The 24,826-nt window shown below is 44.0% G+C and overlaps 1 protein-coding gene and 1 long non-coding RNA gene across 3 annotated transcripts in view; one reads left to right on the top strand and one right to left on the bottom strand.

Moving 5' to 3' along the window:
• Window positions 1-24,826, top strand: part of LOC140912702 (uncharacterized) — a 61,561-nt gene that overhangs the window by 18,036 nt on the left and 18,699 nt on the right. The window contains exon 2 of the long non-coding RNA XR_012159353.2: window positions 1,151-1,259. This is a non-coding gene — a long non-coding RNA (uncharacterized LOC140912702). The remainder of the gene's footprint in view (window positions 1-1,150; window positions 1,260-24,826) is intronic.
• The window catches only part of CTR9 (CTR9 component of Paf1/RNA polymerase II complex), a 28,972-nt gene continuing 24,746 nt past the window's right edge, over window positions 20,601-24,826 (bottom strand). For both annotated transcript variants that reach the window (XM_073347592.2, XM_073347594.2), the window contains 6 exons: window positions 24,567-24,702; window positions 24,055-24,195; window positions 23,510-23,664; window positions 23,084-23,180; window positions 22,598-22,710; window positions 20,601-21,800 (listed from right to left, as the gene is read on the bottom strand). In XM_073347592.2, the coding sequence (XP_073203693.1) occupies window positions 21,356-21,800; window positions 22,598-22,710; window positions 23,084-23,180; window positions 23,510-23,664; window positions 24,055-24,195; window positions 24,567-24,702 (1,087 nt within the window). In that variant the 3' untranslated portion in view covers window positions 20,601-21,355. The remainder of the gene's footprint in view (window positions 21,801-22,597; window positions 22,711-23,083; window positions 23,181-23,509; window positions 23,665-24,054; window positions 24,196-24,566; window positions 24,703-24,826) is intronic.

The following is a 24,826-nucleotide window of genomic DNA, read 5'->3' as shown; positions in this document are numbered from 1 at the left end:
ATAAAAGGGTGGTTTTTCCACAACAGATTGGGGCCAGTCTCTCTTCAATGCTCCACTGACCAGTCAAATTGGAGCCTAATATGAGAATGAAAAATAAGCTAATCTCATAATTCATAGCTGCACATTTGGGAAATTGATTTTCTCATTTGCATAGGGCAGAAATCTCCTGAAAAGAGCTGTTCTCATGAGACTTTGCCCTATGGTGGTGGAAATCTCACAAAACTTCCACCATTCAAGATGGGAGAAACCTCTTGATTGCAGCCTGGATGTTGGAACTAAAGTCTCACAACAGCAGCTTGCAAGATTTCAGTTCTGTCAACTCAAAACCTAGTCCTTCTCCCAGTACAGGAAGCTATAAATGATCAATTCCTACCCTAAAATTAATCCAGAACTAATCAACATCCTCTCTGTCCATATCATTCTTTTTTCTCCCATGTGGAACTTCAATGCTTATCCATTCATCACTCATTTTCTTTTTATCTTCATTCCCTGATTGTATTCACATTTCATGGGAGTACACCTCTCACTCCAGGACATGCATTGTGCATCTTGGTTTAGAACCAATACCCAAAATCCTCAGCTGCTGGAATGCAAGGAGGAAGCATTCTGGAAGGGTGATATTCAGAGTATCAATCCCTGTGCATCCCTTAATTTCCAAAACCAAGCTGACTTGGGATCCCAAATACCTTGTACTGGCCCACTGCACAGGGCAGAATTTCACCCTAAATGCTAAGGGTTACCAACTTTGTTATATGCTGACCATAGGCGTTCTGAGGCAAGCTGGACTGGAAATGCTGACCCTTCATCCCATAAAGTAATATTGAAGAGAGGAGGAAAGGCCTTCTCCACTGACAGCCCATGACTCAGGGCTATTCCCCACACCAGTGTTCATTTCTGTCTTCCTTCCATGTGGGTTCCATGATATGTGTTGTCTCTTTACTTATATGTGCTGGGAGGGCCTTGGTGGGGGTGAAGCAAATAGTGGATTTTTCTCCTCACCTAAATATGATCACTTACAGTTTGGCCCTGTTCTTTTCCTATTTATAAGAGCTCTTCAGTGTATACATCACATTGTGCTAGGCCTCCAGAGGCCTCTGAGTACAGGGATGACTCAAATAAATATTCTCACTTTATTTTACATGTGTTTCAGCTGGGTGAGACAAAGTGGCAGAAATATTTAATCCCTAAAGTCAAAACTTGTTATGGAATCAGAAGAACCATCTACATCACTGTAACAAATGTATGGGAAGTCACTGAAAGTAAGTAACTTACAAGTTACTTACTGAAAAATAAATGAATGACAATCAAACATACCTGGCTGTTTTAGCAAACACTATAGAAGTATGTGATCATCTGTTATCCTCAAGGGTTGTGAAACTAACCAGAGCCTGTATTGCAACTGTGCAGAGGACCTGGAATCAATTGTCTAAAGGAGGCAGCAGTTAAAGAGCAAAGCTATCATGTTGCAATTTATTTATAATAGGAATGGGATGGTTGGGGACAACTGCACTTGGTGCCTGGGCCTAAGACTGGCTATGGCTAACAAAGCCTTGGGCTTCAACTTTGGGGTTAATGACCAGATGGGGAATTTGGCAATATAGATTTGATTCTGCAAGTTGCTAAGAAGTCTGCCCCCAATCTACTACTAAAGAACAGGTGTAACACTATTGGTTTCAAGTTTAAAATTGAACACATGGCTGAATTGGGGCCAGAATACTCAGTACCATAAGGGATCAATCCTATAGTTGGCCAAATCTGTACTTTTATGCTCTTGTAAATTCTCAACTGAAAGCATAGCCTGCTCTCAGTAGAGCTAAATAAATATTATAGAAGGGAAACACTGTTTCTGAACACTAGCCTATATCTAGAGAACAGCAAAATAATTCTCACAGTATTATTTATTTGTATTATGGCAACTAGACACCTAAGAAAATATGTGAATGTTTAGTTTGGAGCTTTTGGAACAAAAATGAGAAATCCCCCCCAAGAGTTAAATCCATATATACTAAAACCAACGTGAATGCCACACTTCTACCTCCGGCCAAAGATCCAAACACTTTACCCACCTGGGATTGAATTTTCTCAACCCATTGAGAAAATGGTTGGCTCAGATATCCTGTACATTCTGGAAAGTGCATTATAGATTTGCATAATTTTCTAGTTTAACAGTGAGATTTGACTGAATTTCAAAACGTTGCCCTTTTCCCACTTTTGAAGGTGTTTTTGTTAGTGTTTTGTCTCAAATTTCTCTTATCTAATTCCATTTAGCAAGCACTAAATGTGAGTAGGATTTGTGAAATCAGGCCCTCAGTGCAGATCCATCATCAGTTTAGGACACCATGTACAGCTTTTCAGAATCAATGTGTTTGGATCAAACAGCATACAAAAAGAGCGTCAGCATACTATGGTTATCCGAAAGATTAAGGATAAAATCCTGGCCCATTGAATCAGTGGGAGTTTTGCCATTGGCTGCAGTGGTACCACAGTTTCACCTTAAGTGCATCAGACCCAGGGTTGCTCTGGGAGACTACACAGGCTCCAAGGATTTCCATAGGCCCATCCTGCAAACCTTCATCCATGCAAGTGGTCCTTACATGAAGTGCCCTGCGGAAGTCACAGGACACTGCAGGTTTGCAGGATAGGGCTTGTGTATTTCTAATAATACAATTGTATTAATTTCTTTTCTTCTTTTAAGTTAAGCTATTTCAAATGTAAAGCTACACCAATCTTCCAACCCACCACTCTTGATTAGAGGGGAAAGAGCGAGAGAGACTGTGGAATCCCATTCATGCATGTCTTGGGATAGGCTGCTATTATTATTTAAGCAGCAATACCTGGCACTTTACACAGAAAGGAGCTTGCACTGTAGTTCAGACACAGCTAGGAGCTGGTTTGAATGGAAGGAATCCTTGTACCTTGGTTGGTCATATTCTGAATTTGCAGATTTCCCAGGCTTTTGCTGAAAGAAGAGGACCTGATGTGGTGATTTAGTGGCTGGGAATGGCTGAGTAGGCTAGAGTTTAATTTGGGTGGGTTGGGGGAGTTCTAATTATGAATATTGATCCAATCTCTCTTTTTATGTTCTTATAAATACATTTTGTGCCTGCTGCAACAGCAGTGGTTGGACATATTTTCAATAAATCTAAATAAATTTAATAGAATATAAACATGATATCAGAGCAATACTATAATTCTGTAACAGCAAAATAAACATTTTCTCATATTATTTTGTACTAGAAGCCCCAACCAAGACAGTCTGCACTGTTCTAGGCTCTGTACAAACTCAGTGAGACAGTACCTGTTCCAAATAGCTTACAATCTAAATAGACCAGACAAACGGAGAAAGGGGAAAGTGAGGCACAGAGCAGGAGAAGTGACTAAGACTATATACGTTAATCAGCACATGGGGATTCTGGGAATAAACCCAGATGTCCAGACTTGCAATTCAATTCCTTATCCACTAACCCATGCTGCCTCACATGCCACTTAAATGCAGCAGCTATAAAAATCTACACTAATTTATTTTTCATCTATAAAAACCAATGGAAACACTTGCATCAGTCAGGTTGGAACTAGTGAATGAACAACCTGCAAGAGCAAGTATGGATTTGAAAACAAGTACTAGGGATTGTAGATGTCTCAAGCTAAAAAAGTCAAATATTGTAGCATGCTACTGACCTTCCTTTTTCACACAAGCTCACCTTGCAGTTGGCTAATGTGGGCAATGGATCCTTCTTGGATTACAGCACTGATTGGGCAGAACTAGACCAACTGGCCTCATTCCATGGCAGATTAGCATGGCAGTTGAGAGAAATGGTAGACACGTGGGTTTTTCAGTAGGCCCATCCAGGCTTAATTTTCCAGCCACTGATAGTGCTGCTGTTTGTACAAGAGCTGCCCTTGCTAACTGACCCCATCCTTTAGCAGAGATGTTCTTGTTAGGGAGCTGGTTGCCTGAGGTCTCCGTATGATGATGTCTTCTGCAACATAATGGAGGAGTCTTCCTGTAAAATATATTATACTTTGCCTCACTTATGAATGTTACTCCCAGGTTTTAGAGGTGGATAGATCAATAACTTTTGCTTATGCAGCAAAAATACCTTTTCTTAGGCACTCTTTAAAGACGATGAAATTGAAATGCTGGTGGACAAAATGAGATGGCTGTTTGGACATAAATTATTAAATGTTATGTGATCCCAAAGCAAAATAAACAGAAATACAAGCTCCAGCCTGGAAACATGAACAGGCAAATGGGGGATTTTATTAGGAGGCATTAGATAATTAAGTGGCAAGAACTAGAGATATTAAAATCATCATTTTGTCACCTGTCTGTACACTGAAGAGTTTCACCCTCCTCCCAGTCCCTGCACTTTAGTTTATGCGGCTATTGAATACAAACATTAACAAAATACAAGGTTTATAACCACCTAATGCCTGTGATTTGAATCTAGAGATGAACCTGCTACTCACTGCACAGATGGACTATGATGGCTGCATACCTTTCAGTATCCTGATCTGTGGCCTTGTTTCAGTAAAGCACCCCCATTCAAGACAGCACTCAAGCATATGCTTAACAATGGGATTAAGCATACATAAGTGCCTTCCTGAATCAGGCCTGTAGTGCTGCTATTTGCTGGCCTACCTGTACAAACTAGGGCTGTTCAATAATTAAAAATAATTGCACTGTTAAACAATAGAATACCATTTATTTAAATTTTTGGATGTTTTCCACATTTTCAAATATATTGATTTCAATAACAATACAAAGTGTAGAGTGCTTACTTTATATTTGATTATACATATTTGCGCTGTAAAAAAACCAAGACTGTATTTTTCAATTCACCTAATACAAGTTCTGTAGTGCAATCTCTATCACAAAAGTTGAACTTACAAAAGTAGAATTATGTACAAAAACCTTCATTCAAAAATAAAACAATGTAAAACTTTAGAGCCTACAAGTCTACTCAGTCCTATTCCTTGTTAAGCCAATCATTCAAACAAGTTTGTTTACATTTGCAGGAGATAATGCTGCCCACTTCTTGTTCAAAATGTCACCTGAAAGTGAGAACAGGTGTTCGCATGGCACTGTGGTAGCCAGCATCACAAGATATTTAGATGCCAGATGCGCTAAAGATTCATGTGTCCCTTCATGCTTCAACCACCATTCCAGAGGACATGCATCCATGCTGATGTTAGGTTCCGCTCGATAACAATCCAAAGCAGTGTGGACTGATGCATGTTCATTTTCATCATCTGAGTCCAATGCCACCAGCAGAATGTTGATTTTCCTTTTTGGTGTTTTGGGTTCTGTAGTTTCTACATCAGAGCATTGCTCTTTTAAAACTTCTGAAAGCGTACTCCACACCTCATCCCTCTCAGATTTTGGAAGGCACTTCAGATTCTTAAGCTTTGGATCGAGTGCTGTAGCTATCTTTGGAAGTCTCACATTGGTACCTTCTTTGTGTTTTGTCAAATCTGCAGCGAAAGTGTTCTTAAAATGAACAGCATATGCTGAGTCATCATTCGAGACTGCTATAACATGAAATATATGGCAGAATGCAGGTAAAATAGAGCCAGAGAAATACAATTCTCCCACAAGGAGTTCAGTCACAAATGTCAACACTTCTTTTAATGAGCATCATCGATATGGAAGCATGTCCTCTGGAATGGTAGCCAAAGCATGAAGGGGCATACAAATGTTAGCATATCTGGCACGTAGATACCTTACAATGCTGGCTACAAAAGTGCCATGCAAATGCCTGTTCTCATTTTCTGGTGACATTGTAAATAAGTAGTGGGCAGCATTATCTCCTGTGAATGTAAACAAACTTGTTTCTCTTAGCAATTGGCTGAACGAGAAGTAGGACTGAGTGGACTTGTAGGCTCTAAAGTTTTGCATTGTTTTGTTTTTTGAGTGCAGTTTTGTAACAAATCTACATGTGTAAATTGCACTTTCATGATAGAGATTGCACTACAATACTTGAGGTTAATTGAAAAATCTTTTACAGTGCAAATATTTAATAAACTGAGCATTGTACACTTAGTATTGTGTTAACAAATCAATATTTGAAAATAGAGAAAAACAAATATTAAATTTCAATTGATATTCTATTGTTTAACCGGGTGATTGTGATTGATTTTGAGTTAATTGCATGAGTTAATTGCAATTAACCAACAACCCTAGTACAAACCTATCTTAGCTCTGGTGTACCCAAGCTCATCCACATGGGTTCCCACAAAACTGAGCCAGCAGTGAATTTGGCTCTAACTATACAACGCTCTCAAAAGAAGAGTTGATTATATGTAGGCTTGGAAGGATTGGATTTTTATCGGTAAACAAGTTTATACACACACAAATTTTAAATACTAATAACCTAAGTTTACAGTGTCAAAGAAAGAAAAATGCTGCTTGAGAACTTAGTTTGATTTAAGGATATTCACTTTGTACATTTTGGAATGTGATGTTGAAAATTAGTGTTTTGATGGTTATAAAGCTAACTTCTTGAATCTCAACATTTGCTGTTCTTAAATGATTATCTACCTCCTATAATTTCCCACAAGGGTGAAAAGTTAAAATTTATAAAAATTGGAAAAGCTTAAAACCCATAATTTTGTGCAACTGAAAATTTAATTCAATAAATATGGAAAAAATGCTTAAATAGAAACATTGATATTACCTGTCAACATTGTAAGTTAATTCTGCCAAGCCTAGTTGTTTGTTGGGAAGTCTGAACTAGTTACTTAAGGGACTAGCTAGTCAGAGGTCTTGTCTAGCCTGAGAAATGTATATTGTGTTAGAATATGACTAAGTTATGGTAACTGACACGTTGAATATAACAGACTACCTACAGAGAGTGCTAAGTTGCATTTAACATTGGGTTAGTTGTAACAGCTCCTCAGGGTTGCATCTAATGTAACCTAATTGCCTTGTGAAGAGAAGCCCAGAGGAAGGATTTGAGAGAGGCTGAGACATGGGATTTATTTTTTTAAACCTCATTAATGTTACAATTAAGTAAACATTTTCTGCATTTCCTTTCCCTTCAATTTATGACTACTAAATTCTTAACATGCAGGCAGCTGCTTTCTCAGTCATTCCAACCTCCGCGCGCCCCAATCTCCTCCACTCCTGCCCCTGCCACAAAAAAAGTATATTTACCTTAAACTGCTACTTAAACTTTTTCATGCTGTGCACCAATTCTCAGGACAGAGATCTTCTCTTGGACTTCTATTTCTCAGCCACCGTACCCATTCCAAATCACCACTTCCCATGCAGCAACTGCTGTCTTTGGTTATATCATAAGATATTAGGAAAGTGATATTGAGAGACTGTGAGGAGTGACTATTTGGGTATCTATGGTTATTATTTCTTCTTCTCATGCTGGAGGAGAAATGTTCATATCAATTTTTTTTCTTGCTAAATACAGCTCCAGTACTCTTTCCAGGCAACTTTGGAGTTTAGTACTGGTTTTCCATGTGTTTCCTACTGCCATCTACAAATTTGATCAGTACAGGTTCCACAAACCCAGGGCAATGCCATCTCAGGGAAGACCAGGCAGATCCCTTGCTGTAGGTCACATGAGGCAAAGAACCTGCAGCGGGAAGTGCAGGACAGCTTCACTTGAGATCAGAGGGGGCTCTTTTCCCCAGTATAGTCTGAGCACACTTCGACATGGAACAGCATATGCAGCTATCCCCTGTGACAGTCTTTAGATCCATTCTCTCCCATGGAACACGGTATTGCTGAATGTATGCTAAGCCAGAGAGACCCAAAGCCAAGGCTCAGGGCAGAAGACGCACCTCAAAAGTTGCATACCCACCAGGTGCATGTTTTCTACTTGAACTGCAGAAGGGGCTCACAGAACTAGACCTCCTACCTTCAGGTACGTTAAGCCCCTGACTTGGCACTAGGTACCATATCATCCACTGGATGCAGAAGTTACTTGTAATTGAGGAGTGCTGATAAATTCCTTCAAAGGATGGAAGACAATTTGCACATATCACACTTCGGCAGGGTGGAGACAGCCTCTTTTAGCGCTAAAACTTAGTCATTCAGGGGTGTGAAAGAAAACCCCCTCTGATCAACAACAATTTTAGGGCTGCAAAGTGCCAGTATAGACAGCCCTCTAGTGCTGGGAGCTGTGCTCCCAGCGATAAAGCCACCACTGTTCAGGGGGGTGGTTTGTTTTTTTTAAATCACCGGGAGAGCTCTCCCCCGGTGATAAAGTGTCTCTACAGTGCCTACATCACAGCACGGCCGCAGCGGCACTGTAACACGGGCAGTGTAGACACACCCTTAGAAAAAAGGAGTCATGGGGATTCTCAAACCCATAACTGTTGGTAGGAATTTAGGGGCTGTCTCTCTGTATTAAGCAACCCCCCCCATCCACATCAAAGTTAAGTATGAACATCCCACAGCATCTGCTTCTTCTGCTCCAAGCTGAATATTCACACATTCTTCCCCCTCACAAGTTCAGTTCTGAAGACCCTTTTAGAAGGATGCAGCCAACAGAAAATAGTAATTTAGGCTTTTTTTTAGCCACTCATGACTAAAATACAGCTTAATTTTACACAACATTTGTATGCTGCACTAAACATGTAAATTAACGTGTGTATGCTTTTCATGTTAAGAATGCTTATTCACTTTTATGAAACATAGAGGTAGCTCTATATGAGACAAGATGCACATTAAGGCAAAGATTTTTAAAGACAAAAGCTGAATAAAGTTTAGGTCCACATTTAGGCACCAAAACGTGGGGCCTGGTTTTTGAGAGTGCTGAGCATCTAGCAGTCAATAGGAGCTGCTGGGTGCTCAGCATTAATCAAAAGCAGGTTACTTAGCCCTGGTCTACACTAGGACTTTAGGTCGAATTTAGCAGCGTTAAATCGATGTAAACCTGCACCGGTCCACACAATGAAGCCCTTTATTTCGACTTAAAGGGCTCTTAAAATCGATTTCCTTACTCTACCCCTGACAAGTGGATTAGCACTTAAATCAACGTTGCCGGCTCGAATTTGGGGTACTGTGGACACAATTCGATGGTATTGGCCTCCGGGAGCTATCCCAGAGTGCTCCATTATGACCGCTCTGGACAGCACTCTCAACTCAGATGCACTGGCCAGGTAGACAGGAAAAGAACCGCGAACTTTTGAATCTCATTTCCTGTTTGGCCAGCGTGGCAAGCTGCAGGTGACCATGCAGAGCTCATCAGCACAGGTGACCATGATGGAGTCCCAGAATCGCAAAAGAGCTCCAGCATGGACCGAACGGAAGGTACGGGATCTGATCGCTGTTTGGGGAGAGGAATCCGTGCCATCAGAACTCCGTTCCAGTTTTCGAAATGCCAAAACCTTTGTCAAAATCTCCCAGGGCATGAAGGACAGAGGCCATAACAGGGACCCGAAGCAGTGCCGCGTGAAACTGAAGGAGCTGAGGCAAGCCTACCAGAAAACCAGAGGCGAACAGCCGCTCTGGGTCAGAGCCCCAAACATGCCACTTCTATGATGAGCTGCATGACATTTTAGGGGGTTCAGCCACCACTACCCCAGCCGTGTTGTTTGACTCCTTCAATGGAGATGGAGGCAATACGGAAGCAGGTTTTGGGGACGAGGAAGAAGATGAGGAGGAGGAGGAGGTTGTAGATAGCTCACAGCAAGCAAGCGGAGAAACCGGTTTTCCCGACAGCCAGGAACTGTTTCTCACCCTGGACCTGGAGCCGGTACCCCCCGAACCCACCCAAGGCTGCCTCCTGGACCCAGCAGGTGGAGAAGGGACCTCTGGTGAGTGTACCTTTTAAAATACTATACATGGTTTAAAAGCAAGCATGTGAAAGGATTACTTTGCCCTGGCATTTGCGGTTCTCCTAGATGTAGTCCTAAAGCCTTTGCAAAAGGTTTCTGGGGAGGGCAGCCTTATTGCGTCCTTCATGGTAGGACACTTTACCGCTCCAGGCCAGTAACACGTACTCGGAAATCATTGTAGAACAAAGCATTGCAGTGTATGTTTGCTGGCATTCAAACAACATCCGTTCTTTATCTCTCTGTGTTATCCTCAGGAGAGTGAGATATAATTCATGGTCACCTGGTTGAAATAGAGTGCTTTTCTTCAGGGGACACTCAGAGGAGCCCATTTCTGCTGGGCTGTTTGCCTGTGGCTAAACAGAAATGTTCCCCGCTGTTAGCCGCAGGGAGGGGGGAAGGTTGAGGGGTTAGTCACGCGGTGGGAGGAGGCAAAATGCGACCTTGTAACGAAAGCACATGTGCTATGTATGTAATGTTAACAGCAAGGATTACCCTGAAAGAGTGTAGCCTCTGTTTTATAAAATGTGTCTTTTTAAATACCGCTGTCCCTTTTTTTTTCTCCACCAGCTGCATGTGTTTCAATGATCACAGGATCTTCTCCTTCCCAGAGGCTTGTGAAGCTTAGAAAGAAAAAAAAAAAACGCACTCGCGATGAAATGTTCTCCGAGCTCATGCTGTCTTCCCACACTGACAGAGCACAGACGAATGCGTGGAGGTAAATAATGTCAGAGTGCAGGAAAGCACAAAATGACCGGGAGGAGAGGTCGCGGGCTGAAGACAGGGCTGAAGCTCAAATGTGGCGGCAGCGTGATGAGAGGAGGCAGGATTCAAAGCTGAGGCTGCTGCAGGACCAAACCAGTACGCTCCAGTGTATGGTTGAGCTGCAGCAAAGGCAGCTGGAGCACAGACTGCCACTGCAGCCCCTCTGTAACCAAGAGTACGGTTGAGCTGCAGGGAAGAGAGCAAGAGCACAGACCGCTGCTACAGCCCCTGTGTAACCAACTGCCCTCCTCCCCAAGTTCCATAGCCTCCACACCCAGACGCCCAAGAACGCGGTGGGGGGGCCTCCGGACAACCAGCCACTCCACCACAGAGGATTGCCCAAAAAAAAGAAGGCTGTCATTCAATAAATTTTAAAGTTGTAAACTTTTAAAGTGCTATGTGGCATTTTCCTTCCCTCCTCCACCACCCCTCCTGGGCTACCTTGGTAGTCGTCCCCCTATTTGTGTGATGAATGAATAAAGAATGCATGAATGTGAAGCAACAATGACTTTATTGCCTCTGCAAGCAGTGATTGAAGGGAGGAGGGGAGGGTGGTTAGCTTACAGGGAAGTAGAGTGAACCAAGGGGCGGGGGGTTTCATCAAGGAGAAACAAACAGAACTTTCACACCGTAGCCTGGCCAGTCATGAAACTGGTTTTCAAAGCTTCTCTGATGCGTACCGCGCCCTCCTGTGCTCTTCTAACAGCCCTGGTGTCTGGCTGCACGTAACCAGCAGCCAGGCGATTTGCCTCAACCTCCCACCCCGCCATAAACGTCTCCCCCTTACTCTCACAGATATTGTGGAGCACACAGCAAGCAGTAATAACAGTGGGAATATTAGTTTCCCTGTGATCTAAGCGAGTCAGTAAACTGCGCCAGCGCGCCTTTAAACGTCCAAATGCACATTCTACCACCATTCTGCACTTGCTCAGCCTGTAGTTGAATAGCTCCTGACTACTGTCCAGGCTGCCTGTGTACGGCTTCATGAGCCATGGCATTAAGGGGTAGGCTGGGTCCCCAAGCATACATATAGGCATTTCAACATCCCCAACAGTTATTTTCTGGTCTGGGAATAAAGTCCCTTCCTGCAGCTTTTGAAACAAACCAGAGTTCCTGAAGATGTGAGCATCATGCACCTTTCCCGGCCATCCCACGTTGATGTTGGTGAAACGTCCCTTGTGATCCACCAGAGCTTGCAGCACTATCAAAAAGTACCCCTTGCGGTTTATGTACTCGCCGGCTTGGTGCTCCGGTGCCAAGATAGGGATATGGGCTCCGTCTATAGCCCCACCACAGTTAGGGAATCCCATTGCAGCAAAGCCATCCACTATGACCTGCACATTTCCCAGGGTCACTACCCTTGATATCAGCAGATCTTTGATTGCATGGGCTACTTGCATCACAGCAGCCCCCACAGTAGATTTGCCCACTCCAAATTGATTCCCAACTGACCGGTAGCTGTCTGGCGTTGCAAGCTTCCACAGGGCTATCGCCACTCGCTTCTCAACTGTGAGGGCTGCTCTCATCTTGGTATTCATGCACCTCAGGGCAGGGGAAAGCAAGTCACAAAGTTCCATGGAAGTGCCCTTACGCATGCAAAAGTTTCGCAGTCACTGGGAATCATCCCAGACCTGCAACACTATGCGGTCCCACCAGTCTGTGCTTGTTTCCCAAGCCCAGAATCGGCGTTCCACAGCATGAATCTGCCACATTAGCACCATGATGCATGCATTGGCAGGGCCCATGCTTTCAGAGAAATCTGTGTCCATGTCCTGATCACTCACGTGACTGCGCTGACGTCGCCTCCTCACCCGGTATCGCTCTGCCAGGTTCTGGTGCCGCATATACTGCTGGATAATGCGTGTGGTGTTTAATGTGCTCCTAATTGCAAAAGTGAGCTGAGCGGCCTCCATGCTTGCCTTGGTATGGCGTCCGCACAGAAAAAAGGCGCGGAATGATTGTCTGCCGTTGCTCTGACGGAGGGAGGGGCGACTGACAACACGGCTTACAGGGTTGGCTTCAGGGAGCTAAAATCAACAAAGGGGGTGTCTTTACATCAAGGAGTATTTCAGGCAGGACTTCACGGAGGGTTCCAATAAGAAATGGTGCACCTAAGTTATCATTCTTATTGGAACAAGGAGGTTAGCCTGGCCTCTGATTGATACATGGCTAGATTTACCTCGCTGCACCTTCTCTGTGAGTGACTGCAGTGTGACCTAGAGGAATGAGTCCCCTAGACAGGGGAGGAGGCAAATGAGTACAAAACAAATCTGGTCTATTTCTTGTTTTGACCCACTCCATCTATCTTTTACATCTTTGGCTGGCAGCAGACGGTGCAGAAGGACTGCATGCCATCCACATCTCATGGGTGCTCGGCAGAAGATGGTACAGTATGACTGCTAGCAGTCCGTATCGCCTGCCCACTCACCATAAGACGGTTCAATAGGACTGACTGCAGGACTAAAGAGAATGACCTGGTCAAGTCACTCCAAATTTAGTCCCTGCGCCCATGTCTGCCCAGGCGCTCCCAGCCGACGTGGCCAGGAGCACCTCGGACATGACGATGACGGCTACCAGTCGTACTGTACCGTCTGCTACCACAAGGCAAGGGGTTGCTGCTACTGTGTAGCAATGCCATACCGCGTCTGCCAGCACCCAGGAGACATAGGGTGACGGTTACCTGAGCGGGCTCCATGCTTGCCGTGGTATGGCGTCTGCACAGGTAACTCAGGAAAAAAGGCGCGAAACAATTGTCTGCCCTTGCTTTCACGGAGGGAGGGAGGGAACGGGGGCCTGACGATATGTACCCAGAACCACCCGCGACAATGTTTTAGCCCCATCAGGCATTGGGATCTCAACCCAGAATTCCAATGGGCAGCGGAGACTGCGGGAACTGTGGGATAGCTACCCACAGTGCAATGCTCCGGAAGTCGACTCTAGCCTCGGTACTGTGGAAGCGCTCCGCCGAGTTAATGCACTTAGAGCATTTTCTGTGGGGACACGCACACTCGAATATATAAAACCGATTTCTAAAAAACCGACTTCTATAAATTCAACCTTATTCCGTAGTGTAGACATACCCTTATAGTTAGGTGCCTAAATATTGGTTTAGGAGCTGAAGTCTACACATACAGGTTTCTGAAAATCTAGGCATGAGACAGCATTTCCTGACATGTGGGGCATAATGGGCTAGGCGGGCCTCAAATATTTTCCAGAGTCTCAGCTGTACTTTTAAAAGTTTTTTTTTTGATATGGCTGCAAACAAAACATTCAAAACATTCAAAACATTAAGTATACCACCTCCTACCAGTACTGCTAGGCAAACTTCTCTGGCTCCTGTGAGCTGGGCCCATACACAGATAAGCGGAATACACAGCTGCATCTGCTTGAAGAACTGAAGACTATCTGCTGCAGTATGCAAAGAACCTGAAACAACAGCCTTGAGAGTTAAGGACTTCCCCATTCATTACAATGGGTGCTAACTCAGATGCCAAGTTATATTAATGCTGGCATTTAAAGTAGTTCAAAGCATGAAAGGGAGTAATTGTATTCTATACAGGTTTTTATACTACACGTCACCATTGTATCTGAGAGCCTTCCAGCAGTGCATTAAGCAAAGTCACTACTAATGTTTCACTTGTTTGTTCTCTCATCCTCCCCAAAGGAATAATGTGCAGTGGAGTATCTTGTTTGGGTGGTTTTTCTTTTTCTTACACATACACACGCACACACACCTCTGTTGCTATATATTAGAGAAGGCAAAAATCAAAAGTTGCCTTGCACTTGGAGCAGAAAGGGGTAAGGGTCTGTGATGGCCCTTAGTTCTTGGAGTTCATTTCACAGTCTGACAGCCTCCTGAGGAAACGCTGTCTCCAGCATGGACGACCTTTACTCTTATTGTTGAGCGTTCCATTGTGCCAGAGGAGCATAATTGTCTATTAGCCCTGGTCTACACTTGGACTTTAGGTTGAATTTAGCAGCATTAAATCAATGTAAACCTGCACCCGATCCACACGATGAAGCCCTTTATTTCGACTTAAAGGGCTCTTAAAATCGATTTCCTTACTCCACCCCCGCCAAGTGGATTAGCGCTTAAATCGGCCTTGCCGGCTCGAATTTGGGATACTGTGGACACAATTTGACGGTATTGGCCTCCGGGAGCAATCCCAGAGTGCTCCATTGTGACTGCTCTGGACAGCACACTCAACTCAGATGCACTGGCCAGGTAGACAGGAAAAGAACCGCGAACTTTTGAATCTCATTTCCTGTTTGGCCAGCGTGGCAAGCTGCAGGTGACCATGCAGAGCTCATCAGCACAGGTGACCATGATGGAGTCCCAGAATCGCAAAAGAGCTCCAGCATGGACCCAACGGGAGGTATGGGATCTGATCGCTGTTTGGGGAGAGGAATCCGTGCTATCAGAACTCCGTTCCAGTTTTCGAAATGCCAAAACCTTTGTCAAAATCTCCCAGGGCATGAAGGACAGAGGCCATAACAGGGACCCGAAGCAGTGCTGCGTGAAACTGAAGGAGCTGAGGCAAGCCTACCAGAAAACCAGGGAGGCGAATGGCCGCTCCGGGTCAGAGCCCCAAACATGCCGCTTCTATGATGAGCTGCATGACATTTTAGGGGGTTCAGCCACCACTACCCCAGCCGTGTTGTTTGACTCCTTCAATGGAGTTGGAGGCAATACGGAAGCAGGTTTTGGGAACGAAGAAGAAGATGATGAGGAGGAGGAGGTTGTAGATAGCTCACAGCAAGCAAGCGGAGAAACCGGTTTTCCCGACAGCCAGGAACTGTTTCTCACCTTGGACCTGGAGCCAGTACCCCCCGAACCCACCCAAGGCTGCCTCCTGGACCCAGCAGGCGGAGAAGGGACCTCTGGTGAGTGTACCTTTTAAAATACTGTACATGGTTTAAAAGCAAGCATGTGAAAGGATTACTTTGCCCTTGCATTCGCGGTTCTCCTAGATGTACTCCCAAAGCCTTTGCAAAAGGTTTCTGGGGAGGGCAGCCTTATTGCGTCCTTCATGGTAGGACACTTTACCGCTCCAGGCCAGTAACACGTACTCGGGAATCATTGTAGAACAAAGAATTGCAGTGTATGTTTGCTGGCATTTAAACAACATTCGTTCTTTATCTCTCTGTGTTATCCTCAGGAGAGAGATATAATTCATGGTCACCTGGTTGAAATAGAGTGCTTTTCTTCAGGGGATACTCAGAGGAGCCCATTCCTGCTGGGCTGTTTGCCTGTGGCTAAACAGAAATGTTCCCCGCTGTTAGCCACAGGGAGGGGGGAAGGTTGAGGGGGTAGCCATGCGGTGTGGGGGAGGCAAAATGCAACCTTGTAACGAAAGCATATGTGTTATGTATGTAATGTTAACAGCAAGGTTTACCCTGAAAGAGTGTAGCCACTGTTTTATAAAATGTGTCTTTTTAAATACCGCTGTCCCTTTTTTTTCTCCACCAGCTGCATGTGTTTCAATGATCACAGGATCTTCTCCTTCCCAGAGGCTAGTGAAGCTTAGAAAGAAAAAAAACACTTGCGCTGACATGTTCTCCGAGCTCATGCTGTCCTCCCACACTGACAGAGCACAGACGAATGCGTGGAGGCAAATAATGTCAGTGCAGAAAAGCACAAAATGACCGGGAGGAGAGGTGGCGGGCTGAAGAGAGTAAGTGGCGGGCTGAAGACAGGGCTGAAGCTCAAATGTGGCGGCAGCGTGATGAGAGGAGGCAGGATTCAAAGCTGAGGCTGCTGCAGGACCAAACCAGTACGCTCCAGTGTATGGTTGAGCTGCAGCAAAGGCAGCTGGAGCACAGACTACCACTACAGCCCCTGTGTAACGGACCACCCTCCTCCTCAAGTTCCGTAGCCTCCACTCCCAGATGCCCAAAAACACGGTGGGGGGGCCTCCGGCCAACCAGCCACTCCACCACACAGGATTGCCCAAAAAAAAGAAGGCTGTCATTCAATAAATTTTAAAGTTGTAAACTTTTAAAGTGCTGTGCTTAAAGTGCTGTGTGGCATTTTCCTTCCCTCCTCCACCCCCCCCCCCCCCCCCGGGCTACCTTGGTAGTCATCCCCCTATTTGTGTGATGAATGAATAAAGAATGCATGAATGTAAAGCAACAATGACTTTATTGCCTCTGCAAGCGGTGATTGAAGGGAGGAGGGGCAGGTGGTTAGCTTACAGGGAAGTAGCGTGAACCAAGGGGTGGGGGGTTTCATCAAGGAGAAACAAACAGAACTTTCACACCGTAGTCTGGCCAGTCATGAAACTGGTTTTCAAAGCTTCTCTGATGCGTACTGCGCCCTCCTGTGCTCTTCTAACCGCCCTGGTGTCTGGCCAGGCGATTTGCCTCAACCTCCCACTCTGCCATAAACGTCTCCCCCTTACTCTCACAGATATTGTGGAGCACACAGCAAGCAGTAATAACAGTGGGAACATTGGTTTCCCTGTGATCTAAGCGAGTCATTAACTGCGCCAGCGCGCCTTTAAGCATCCAAATGCACATTCTACCACCATTCTGCACTTGCTCAGCCTGTAGTTGAACAGCTCCTGACTACTGTCCACAGCTGCCTGTGTACAGCTTCATGAGCCATGGCATTAAGGGGTAGGCTGGGTCCCCAAGGATACATATAGGCATTTCAACATCCCCAACAGTTATTTTCTGGTCTGGGAATAAAGTCCCTTCCTGCAGCTTTTGAAACAGACCAGAGTTCCTGAAGATGCGAGCGTCATGTACCTTTCCTGGCCATCCCACATTGATGTTGGTGAAACGTCCCTTGTGATCCACCAGAGCTTGCAGCACTATCAAAAATACCCCTTGCGGTTTATGTACTCGGCGGCTTGGTGCTCCGGTGCCAAGATAGGGATATGGGTTCTGTCTATGGCCCCACCACAATTAGGGAATCCCATTGCAGCAAAGCCATCCACTATGACCTGCACATTTCCCAGGGTCACTACCCTTGATATCAGCAGATCTTTGATTGCATGGGCTACTTGCATCACAGCAGCCCCCACAGTAGATTTGCCCACTCCAAATTGATTCCCAACTGACCGGTAGCTGTCTGGCGTTGCAAGCTTCCACAGGGCTATCGCCACTCGCTTCTCAACTGTGAGGGCTGCTCTCATCTTGGTATTCATGCTCCTCAGGGAAGGGGAAAGCAAGTCACAAAGTTCCATGAAAGTGCCCTTACGCATGCGAAAGTTTCGCAGCCGTTGGGAATCGGCCCAGACCTGCAACACTATGCGGTCCCACCAGCCTGTGCTTGTTTCCCGAGCTCAGAATCGGTGTTCCACAGCATGAACCTGCCCCATTAGCACCATGATGCATGCAGTGGCAGGGCCCAGGCTTTCAGAGAAATCTGTGTCCATGTCCTGATCACTCACATGACCACGTTGATGTCACCTACTCGCCCGGTATCGCTTTGCCAGGTTCTGGTGCTGCATATACTGCTGGATAATGCGTGTGGTGTTTAATGTGCTCCTAATTGCCAAAGTGAGCTGAGCAGCCTCCATGCTTGCCTTGGTATGGCATCCGCACAGAAAAAAGGCGCGGAATGATTGTCTGCCATTGCTCTGACGGAGGGAGAGGCAACTGACGACAGGGCTTACAGGGTTAGCTTCAGGCAGCTAAAAATCAACAAAGGGGGTGTCTTTACATCAAGGAGTATTTCAGGCAGGACTTCATGGAGGGTTCCAATAAGAAATGGTGCACCTAAGTTATCATTCTTATTGGAACAAGGAGGTTAGCCTGGCCTCTGATTGATACATGGCTAGATTTACCTCGCTGCACCTTCTCTGTGAGTGACTGCAGTGTGACCTAGAAGAATGAGTTCCCTAGACAGGGGAGGGGGGGGAAGCAAATGAATACAGAACAAATCTTGTCTATTTCTTGTTTTGATCCACTCCATCTATCTTTTACATCTTTGGCTGGCAGCAGACGGTGCAGAAGGACTGCATGCCATCCACATCTGATGGCTGCTCAGCAGAAGATGGTACAGTCCGACTGCTAGCCCTCCTCATCTCTTGCCTGCCTGGAAGAAGATGGTACAGTACGACTGCTAGCAATCTGTATCACCTGCCTGCTCACCATAAGACGGTTCAATAGGACTGACTGCAGGACTAAAGAGAATGATCTGGTCAAGTCACTCCAAATTTAGTCCCTGCGCCCATGTCTGTCTAGGCGCTCCCAGCCGACTTCGCCAGGAGCACCTGGGACGTGACGATGATGGCTACCAGTCGTACTGTACCGTCTGCTGCCACAAGGCAAGGGGTTGCTGCTACTGTGTAGCAATGCCGTACCGCGTCTGCCAGCACCCAGGAGACATAGGGTGACTGTTACCTGAGCAGGCTCCATGCTTGCCGTGGTATGGCGTCTGCACAGGTAACTCAGGAAAAAAGGCGCGAAACGATTGTCTGCCCTTGCTTTCACGGAGGGAGGGAGGGAACGGGGGCCTGATGATATGTACCCAGAACCACCCGCGACAATGTTTTAGCCCTATCAGGCATTGGGATCTCAACCCAGAATTCCAATGGGCAGCGGAGACTGCGGGAACTGTGGGATAGTTATCCAGAGTGCAATGCTCCGGAAGTCGACTCTAGCCTCGGTACTGTGGAAGCACTCCGCCGAGTTAATGCACTTAGAGCATTTTCTGTGGGGAGACACACACTCAAATATATAAAACCGATTTCTAAAAAACCAACTTCTATAAATTCGACCTTATTCCGTAGCGTAGACATACCCTTAGAGTCTTCAGAAGATGTTTTAGATATCCTAGACACAGGCCCTAGAGAACTCTGAAGATAAGGGCCAAGACCTTAAACTTGACTTGAGATTCTATAGGAAGCCAGTAGAGTGTAGAGGACAGGTCTGATGTATTTGCAGTAACCTGTGTGGCTGAGGAGCCATGCTGCAGCATTCTATATTAGATGGAGTTTCCCAAGTGCTGAAGACTTTATACCCAGGTATACTGCATTGCTGTAATCCAGGTGAGAGATGACAAAGGCATGAATAACTGAGACCAGGTCTTAGTCCAACAGACTAAGATGGTAGAAAGTGTTACTTGGTGATGTTATGTGAGAGCTCTGCGTCGGTGAAGAATGCATGAGTACTCCAACACTATGGACTGAATTGACAAATTGTGAGTGTCCATCTTCAACCAAGACTGCACTGTGGCTGCAACGTCTTCCAAATACTGTCCTCTGCCCACCAGCATCACCCATCTTCCTCAAGTTCTACTTCAGCCAGCTGGTTTTCATCCAAGCACTGGGCCACCTTGGTAGTGGTAGTGGTATTGTATGTGGTGAAGGATAGGTAGGGCAGTGTATCATCTGCATATTGCTGGCATTTTAGTCAGTGTCATATGACCAGTTCACCTAGTGGCTGTGTGTAGATGTTGAAAAGGACCAGAGAGAACGGATCCTTGTGGAACAACGTAAATGAGGAGTCTAGTGGTGGAGGTGCAGTTTCCCATCACTACTTGTTTGGAACATCCATCCAGGAAGGACTCAAATCATTTTAGTACATTACTCTGGACCCATCACCTCCCTCAGGCGATAGTCTCCTATTATGAGGTTCTATACAACATACATTGAGCGAGTGCTCATTTTGGATAGGCCTTTAATACATGGTGAGGTTAGGGAATCAAATTGGTTTCCTTTCCCAACGGATAGCTCAGCTCTCAAGTTTGGGAAACATTACCCCAACAACTAGAGCAGCAGATTGAAAAGTCTGGTTTTGGTGTCTACATATAGTCTACCAATTTTGTTTGTTACATGGTACACAGTACTAGATTGAGGGGGTTTAAAACTCTTGAACGTGGAGCCATCTATTAGAAATTAAAAATGAACTTAAATGTCTGATTGCTGGCAAACTTAATTTTCTTTGACATCTGAACTTCAAGATTTTCGGCTGCCACCATCATAATAGATTGAAGTTTGTTTGTTTTGTTACTATTGGGTACAGGGGATAGTTTTTGGTTTGTTTTTTTTTAAAAGATGAAGTAAAATAGATCACTCCAGAACAGATGGTAGTAATTACTTTTTATTATTGCAACAATGGCAGATCTCTTCATTCTACCACATAAGAATACAGAAAGTTTTCTACAACTTAATATATTTGCATTTTATCTACATACCTGTAATGTTATTTCATAAACTTTTGTTTAAACCTGCATCTTGGTTGCTTTTTATTTATTTTTTTAAATTGGTATATCAGGAAAACAAGCAGGCACAAGAAGGAAAACTTTTCAAAACTTAGGAGTTGCATCACAGTAAACTTATCCTTTAACAGAAGGTTAAAAAAAACATCACCATTGATCTCTATTCAGAATGACACAAAGAAATAAATATCCAAAGTTCTTTGTACCATTCAATAAGATCTCATGAAGATTGGCCTGTACCTTTTTTGCATGTAGAAACATGGAACAAATACACCACAGTTTTAACCAACTCTTTGAACTTGGGTGTTTTTGTTCTGCAGCATTTACATACACCCCATCCTCACTGTGTGAGTTTACCATTCACTGTACAGCATCTGTGATCGTCAGCTATGTTAGTTTCAGTGTAAGAACACACCATATACACCAACACAGAGAAATATTCATTAATGCCCAGTAATGTACAGCTTGATAGAACAAAATCATATGAAACAAGTTTCACAACAGTTTTACTAAAACTTTTAAGTTTTGTTTTAAATCAGTTTTCAAATATAAAAATTGGATTTTCCTCCTCATAACTGAAGTATATTTAAAAAACAATTTTAAAAAAATGGCTGTAATTTAAATCTAATCGCTATCATCTGATCCACCTTCTGATCCATGTTCAGACCCCTCAATGTTGGATGCCTCTGGTTCAGATTCATTGCCAGACTCTCTGCCAGAGCCTTCATTGTCAGATCCTCTATCAGAATCTCTGTCTGAATCACCACTGCGAGAAGCTGGACGAGATTCATTCTCTGAGCCACCCGAGTGACGACTTCCTGATTGTACAGAGTGGCTTCTCCCAGACTGCACAGACTCATTGTCAGACTGTTCTGAATCTGACAGTCTCTTCTTTCTGGCTGACCTGTCACTGTCCGAATCCTCATCAGATGGATGAGCACTGGATCTCCGTGGACTGACTACCTCACTACCAGACTTGTTTCCGTTATCTGAATCGCTGTCAGACATGATGCGTTTATTGCGCGGCTGCTCAGTGTCATCAGAATCACTGTTGCTGTTCCTGGCATTTCTGTTTTTAAAAAAAGCAGTAGAATCAATTATTAAAGCTGCAAGTATTGGCTTACTATGATCAAGCAAGAATCCTGGATTTCACTGAGATGTTGACACTCGCACTAAGAAGGAAGAGGAGAAAAGGACACTCAAATAATTCAGAGAGGAAGATGGTATCTTGTATCACAGTGGAGTACTCACTATCTTCCCAAGTGCAGTGGTTCCCAGTTTGGCTATGAAAAAGGGTATTTGTCAAATCTGTGTGGATCACAAAGGAAATACAGTAGAGAATGAAAGGTGAAACACAAAGAACTCATTCAGACTAACATGATACATCAGTTATACATCACTGAAGCAGCAAGTCAGGACTAAGAGAAGTGGGGGGGTTCCAATCTCAGAAATACCAAAGGAGACATGAGTATATGCTTTGACTGAGTGTTTTTTAGACCTCAAAAATACACACTTTCTGGGCACAGTATTTCAAAGTACTGACTGCTGAATTTTTGGCCATGTAACAATAATTAGTTTGTTAATTTGAGGAGTGTCAACCCTACAGTTATGTCAATTTAGATTTGGGAATATATACTTAGTTTTATTTTAATCATTATCTTCAGGCATGAGTTTGCAACCTGAGGTACTGGATGTCAAGGGGTCATGACCTGCCCTTTACATATTGCTTATTTAGAGAATGGTGTCAGTTAACTGGGGGGGGGTTGTCCCAAAATGGAAAAGGTCGAAAGCCAATCTCAGAGCTTTTTCCATCAGGCAGAAGTCAACATTTGACTTTCAAAATGTACAAAAATCAAAGGTTCATACCCATCATCAGCAATTTTGAGTTTATCCTCATCAGAAGAATCTTCACTAGATGAAATTATGGCTTTTGATTTGATCTTTCCCTTCATTGAAGGAGGCAGACGTTCTGGCTTGGCCTGTATGGAAAAATATACAAAGTAATATTGCTTGTTCACTGGAGTAAAACTGATATCAATAACAGAGCTTAAAGTACAGCTGTTCTAACATAACAGATGGATGCAGAAAACTAGACTCATTTCAAACAGCTATTTGTAAATCCGGTCAGAATTTATGTTCTGATTTAAAAATGGAAGTGGAGAGCTTCAGCAGCATCCCTGTAGCTACTGCTATATTAGGAGACATAAAAGAAGGGGAAAGAATGATACGTTTGCTGCAGGAAGTATTTTACATGCTTTCCCCTTCAGCAAATGTCACTTTACTGAATGCGGTCGCACTGTAATCTTCCAAATGTAAACAGGAACTATCAAGGCATTACACTTTTAAACTTACAGCCTTTTTCCTCTCTGCTTTGGGTGGACGTCGTTTTTTAGGTCTTGGGCCATTTTCGTTTTCTTCATCATCGGTTCCATCATCTCCTTTCTGGGGTCTTAAACACAAAAATTAAGTCAGAATTAATATTTAATTCCTGAACAAACAGTGTATTATTTCCAACAGTGTCAAACGATCAATTGTTAACCCTACATTTCTTGTATTATAGTAATATGAACAGTTAGCATTTTGCTAACATTTACGGTTTATAACGGATGTGTATGGCCATTTACAACTGGGAACTTCCTTTTTTAAAAGAAAGTTCGGGGGAAAAAGCAAATCTACTTGGTTTTATTCTAACATCATTTGCAGGCTCCTGTGTAAGGTATACTCTAAACAGATACTACAGAGTTACAAAAAGAATTTAAAAGATTTAAACTTAGTTACCTCCTCCTCTTTTTCTTCTTCCTCTCGCCATCTTCTTCTTCACCATCTTGTTCGCTACCACTGCCTTTCCTCCTCTTTTTCTTTCTGGACACAGGCAGATCTTCGTCACTCTCATCATTGACAAATTCATCAAATTCTCCTCCTTTTCTGGAACGCTGCAATAAATTAAAAACGCATACCATACCAGATTTGTAATCTGAAAACCAATCGGTCAACATATGGAGAATATAAGACTTTTCACCTTAATGCCTCGACTGTCCCATTATCTGTACAGATTTAGCACTAAAACTGATTCTTCAGAATGATTATTATAATATATAATTCCACCTGCTGCTGCTATTTGTTGGATAAAGTATTTATTTTCTGTACTGTACTCTTGGAGCAATATCTTGAATTTACCTTCCATCCCAAAGGTGTCTGCATGTCATTGATGAGCACTCTGTACAGCCTCACTAAATGTCAGGTGCTGATTAATGCCAGTCTTAACTCTGGTCACAGAGTAACTCTAAATTATAGAAAAGTGTGGAAAAAACTCTATTCTGTACCCTTCCACCACCACGTTTCTTCTCCTTCGATCCTTCTACTTCTCCAGTGAACATCAAAATATTCTTGGTCTTCTCCACATATTGGGCTCGTTGTTCCAGAAGTTTCTTTTGTTCTTCTTTCTCTCGGAGGCGTTTTTCTTCCTGAAAGAATCAGAACAAACTGACCATTATCAGGACCCTGCACTGGAGGCATGGAGAAGCAGCTGCTGCTAGTGTAGTTCATAGATCACACAGGGACCATGGATGGCTTGTGCTAGAATCTCACATCTTGTGGGGGTGAATTCTGTTCTCCTAAACACCATTTTCACTCATCCTTCCCCAAAGCCTGAATGAACGGGCTCTGTAGAGGAAACCATTTCACTCCTTTTTACATACCCATACATTTTCAGTCCCCTCTCTGTTAAGTGCTCATTTACTCCCTGAACAGTTTCTAGGTATCAACACAGAGCTATGGTGGCAAGGATACCCATTTAAAAAAACTACACACACAGAGTACTACAGGGAATATAAACCTGTTCTTTAAGCAGTTTTTGGCGGAGCAACTCCTTTTCTTGCTCTTGCTTGGCACGCAGTTCTCTCTCTTCTTCATCCTGCTTGCGTGCACGAGCCACATGATATTGAGCTTGACTCAGTAAATCAGAGCATTGCCTATAACATTCAATGTTTTCAATTAAAGGAAAGTAAGTTTCTAGGCACATCGTACATGCTAGAAGGAGAAACAGTTATAAAAAGAACACATCACAATACTAAAGTTGTGCGTACCACTGAACAA

The sequence above is a fragment of the Lepidochelys kempii genome, chromosome 6 (assembly GCF_965140285.1).
Source record: "Lepidochelys kempii isolate rLepKem1 chromosome 6, rLepKem1.hap1, whole genome shotgun sequence".
In the NCBI taxonomy this organism is placed as follows: domain Eukaryota; kingdom Metazoa; phylum Chordata; order Testudines; family Cheloniidae; genus Lepidochelys; species Lepidochelys kempii.
The sequence above is the reverse complement of the archived record's forward strand: the minus strand, read 5'-3'. Positions and strand labels throughout refer to the sequence as shown.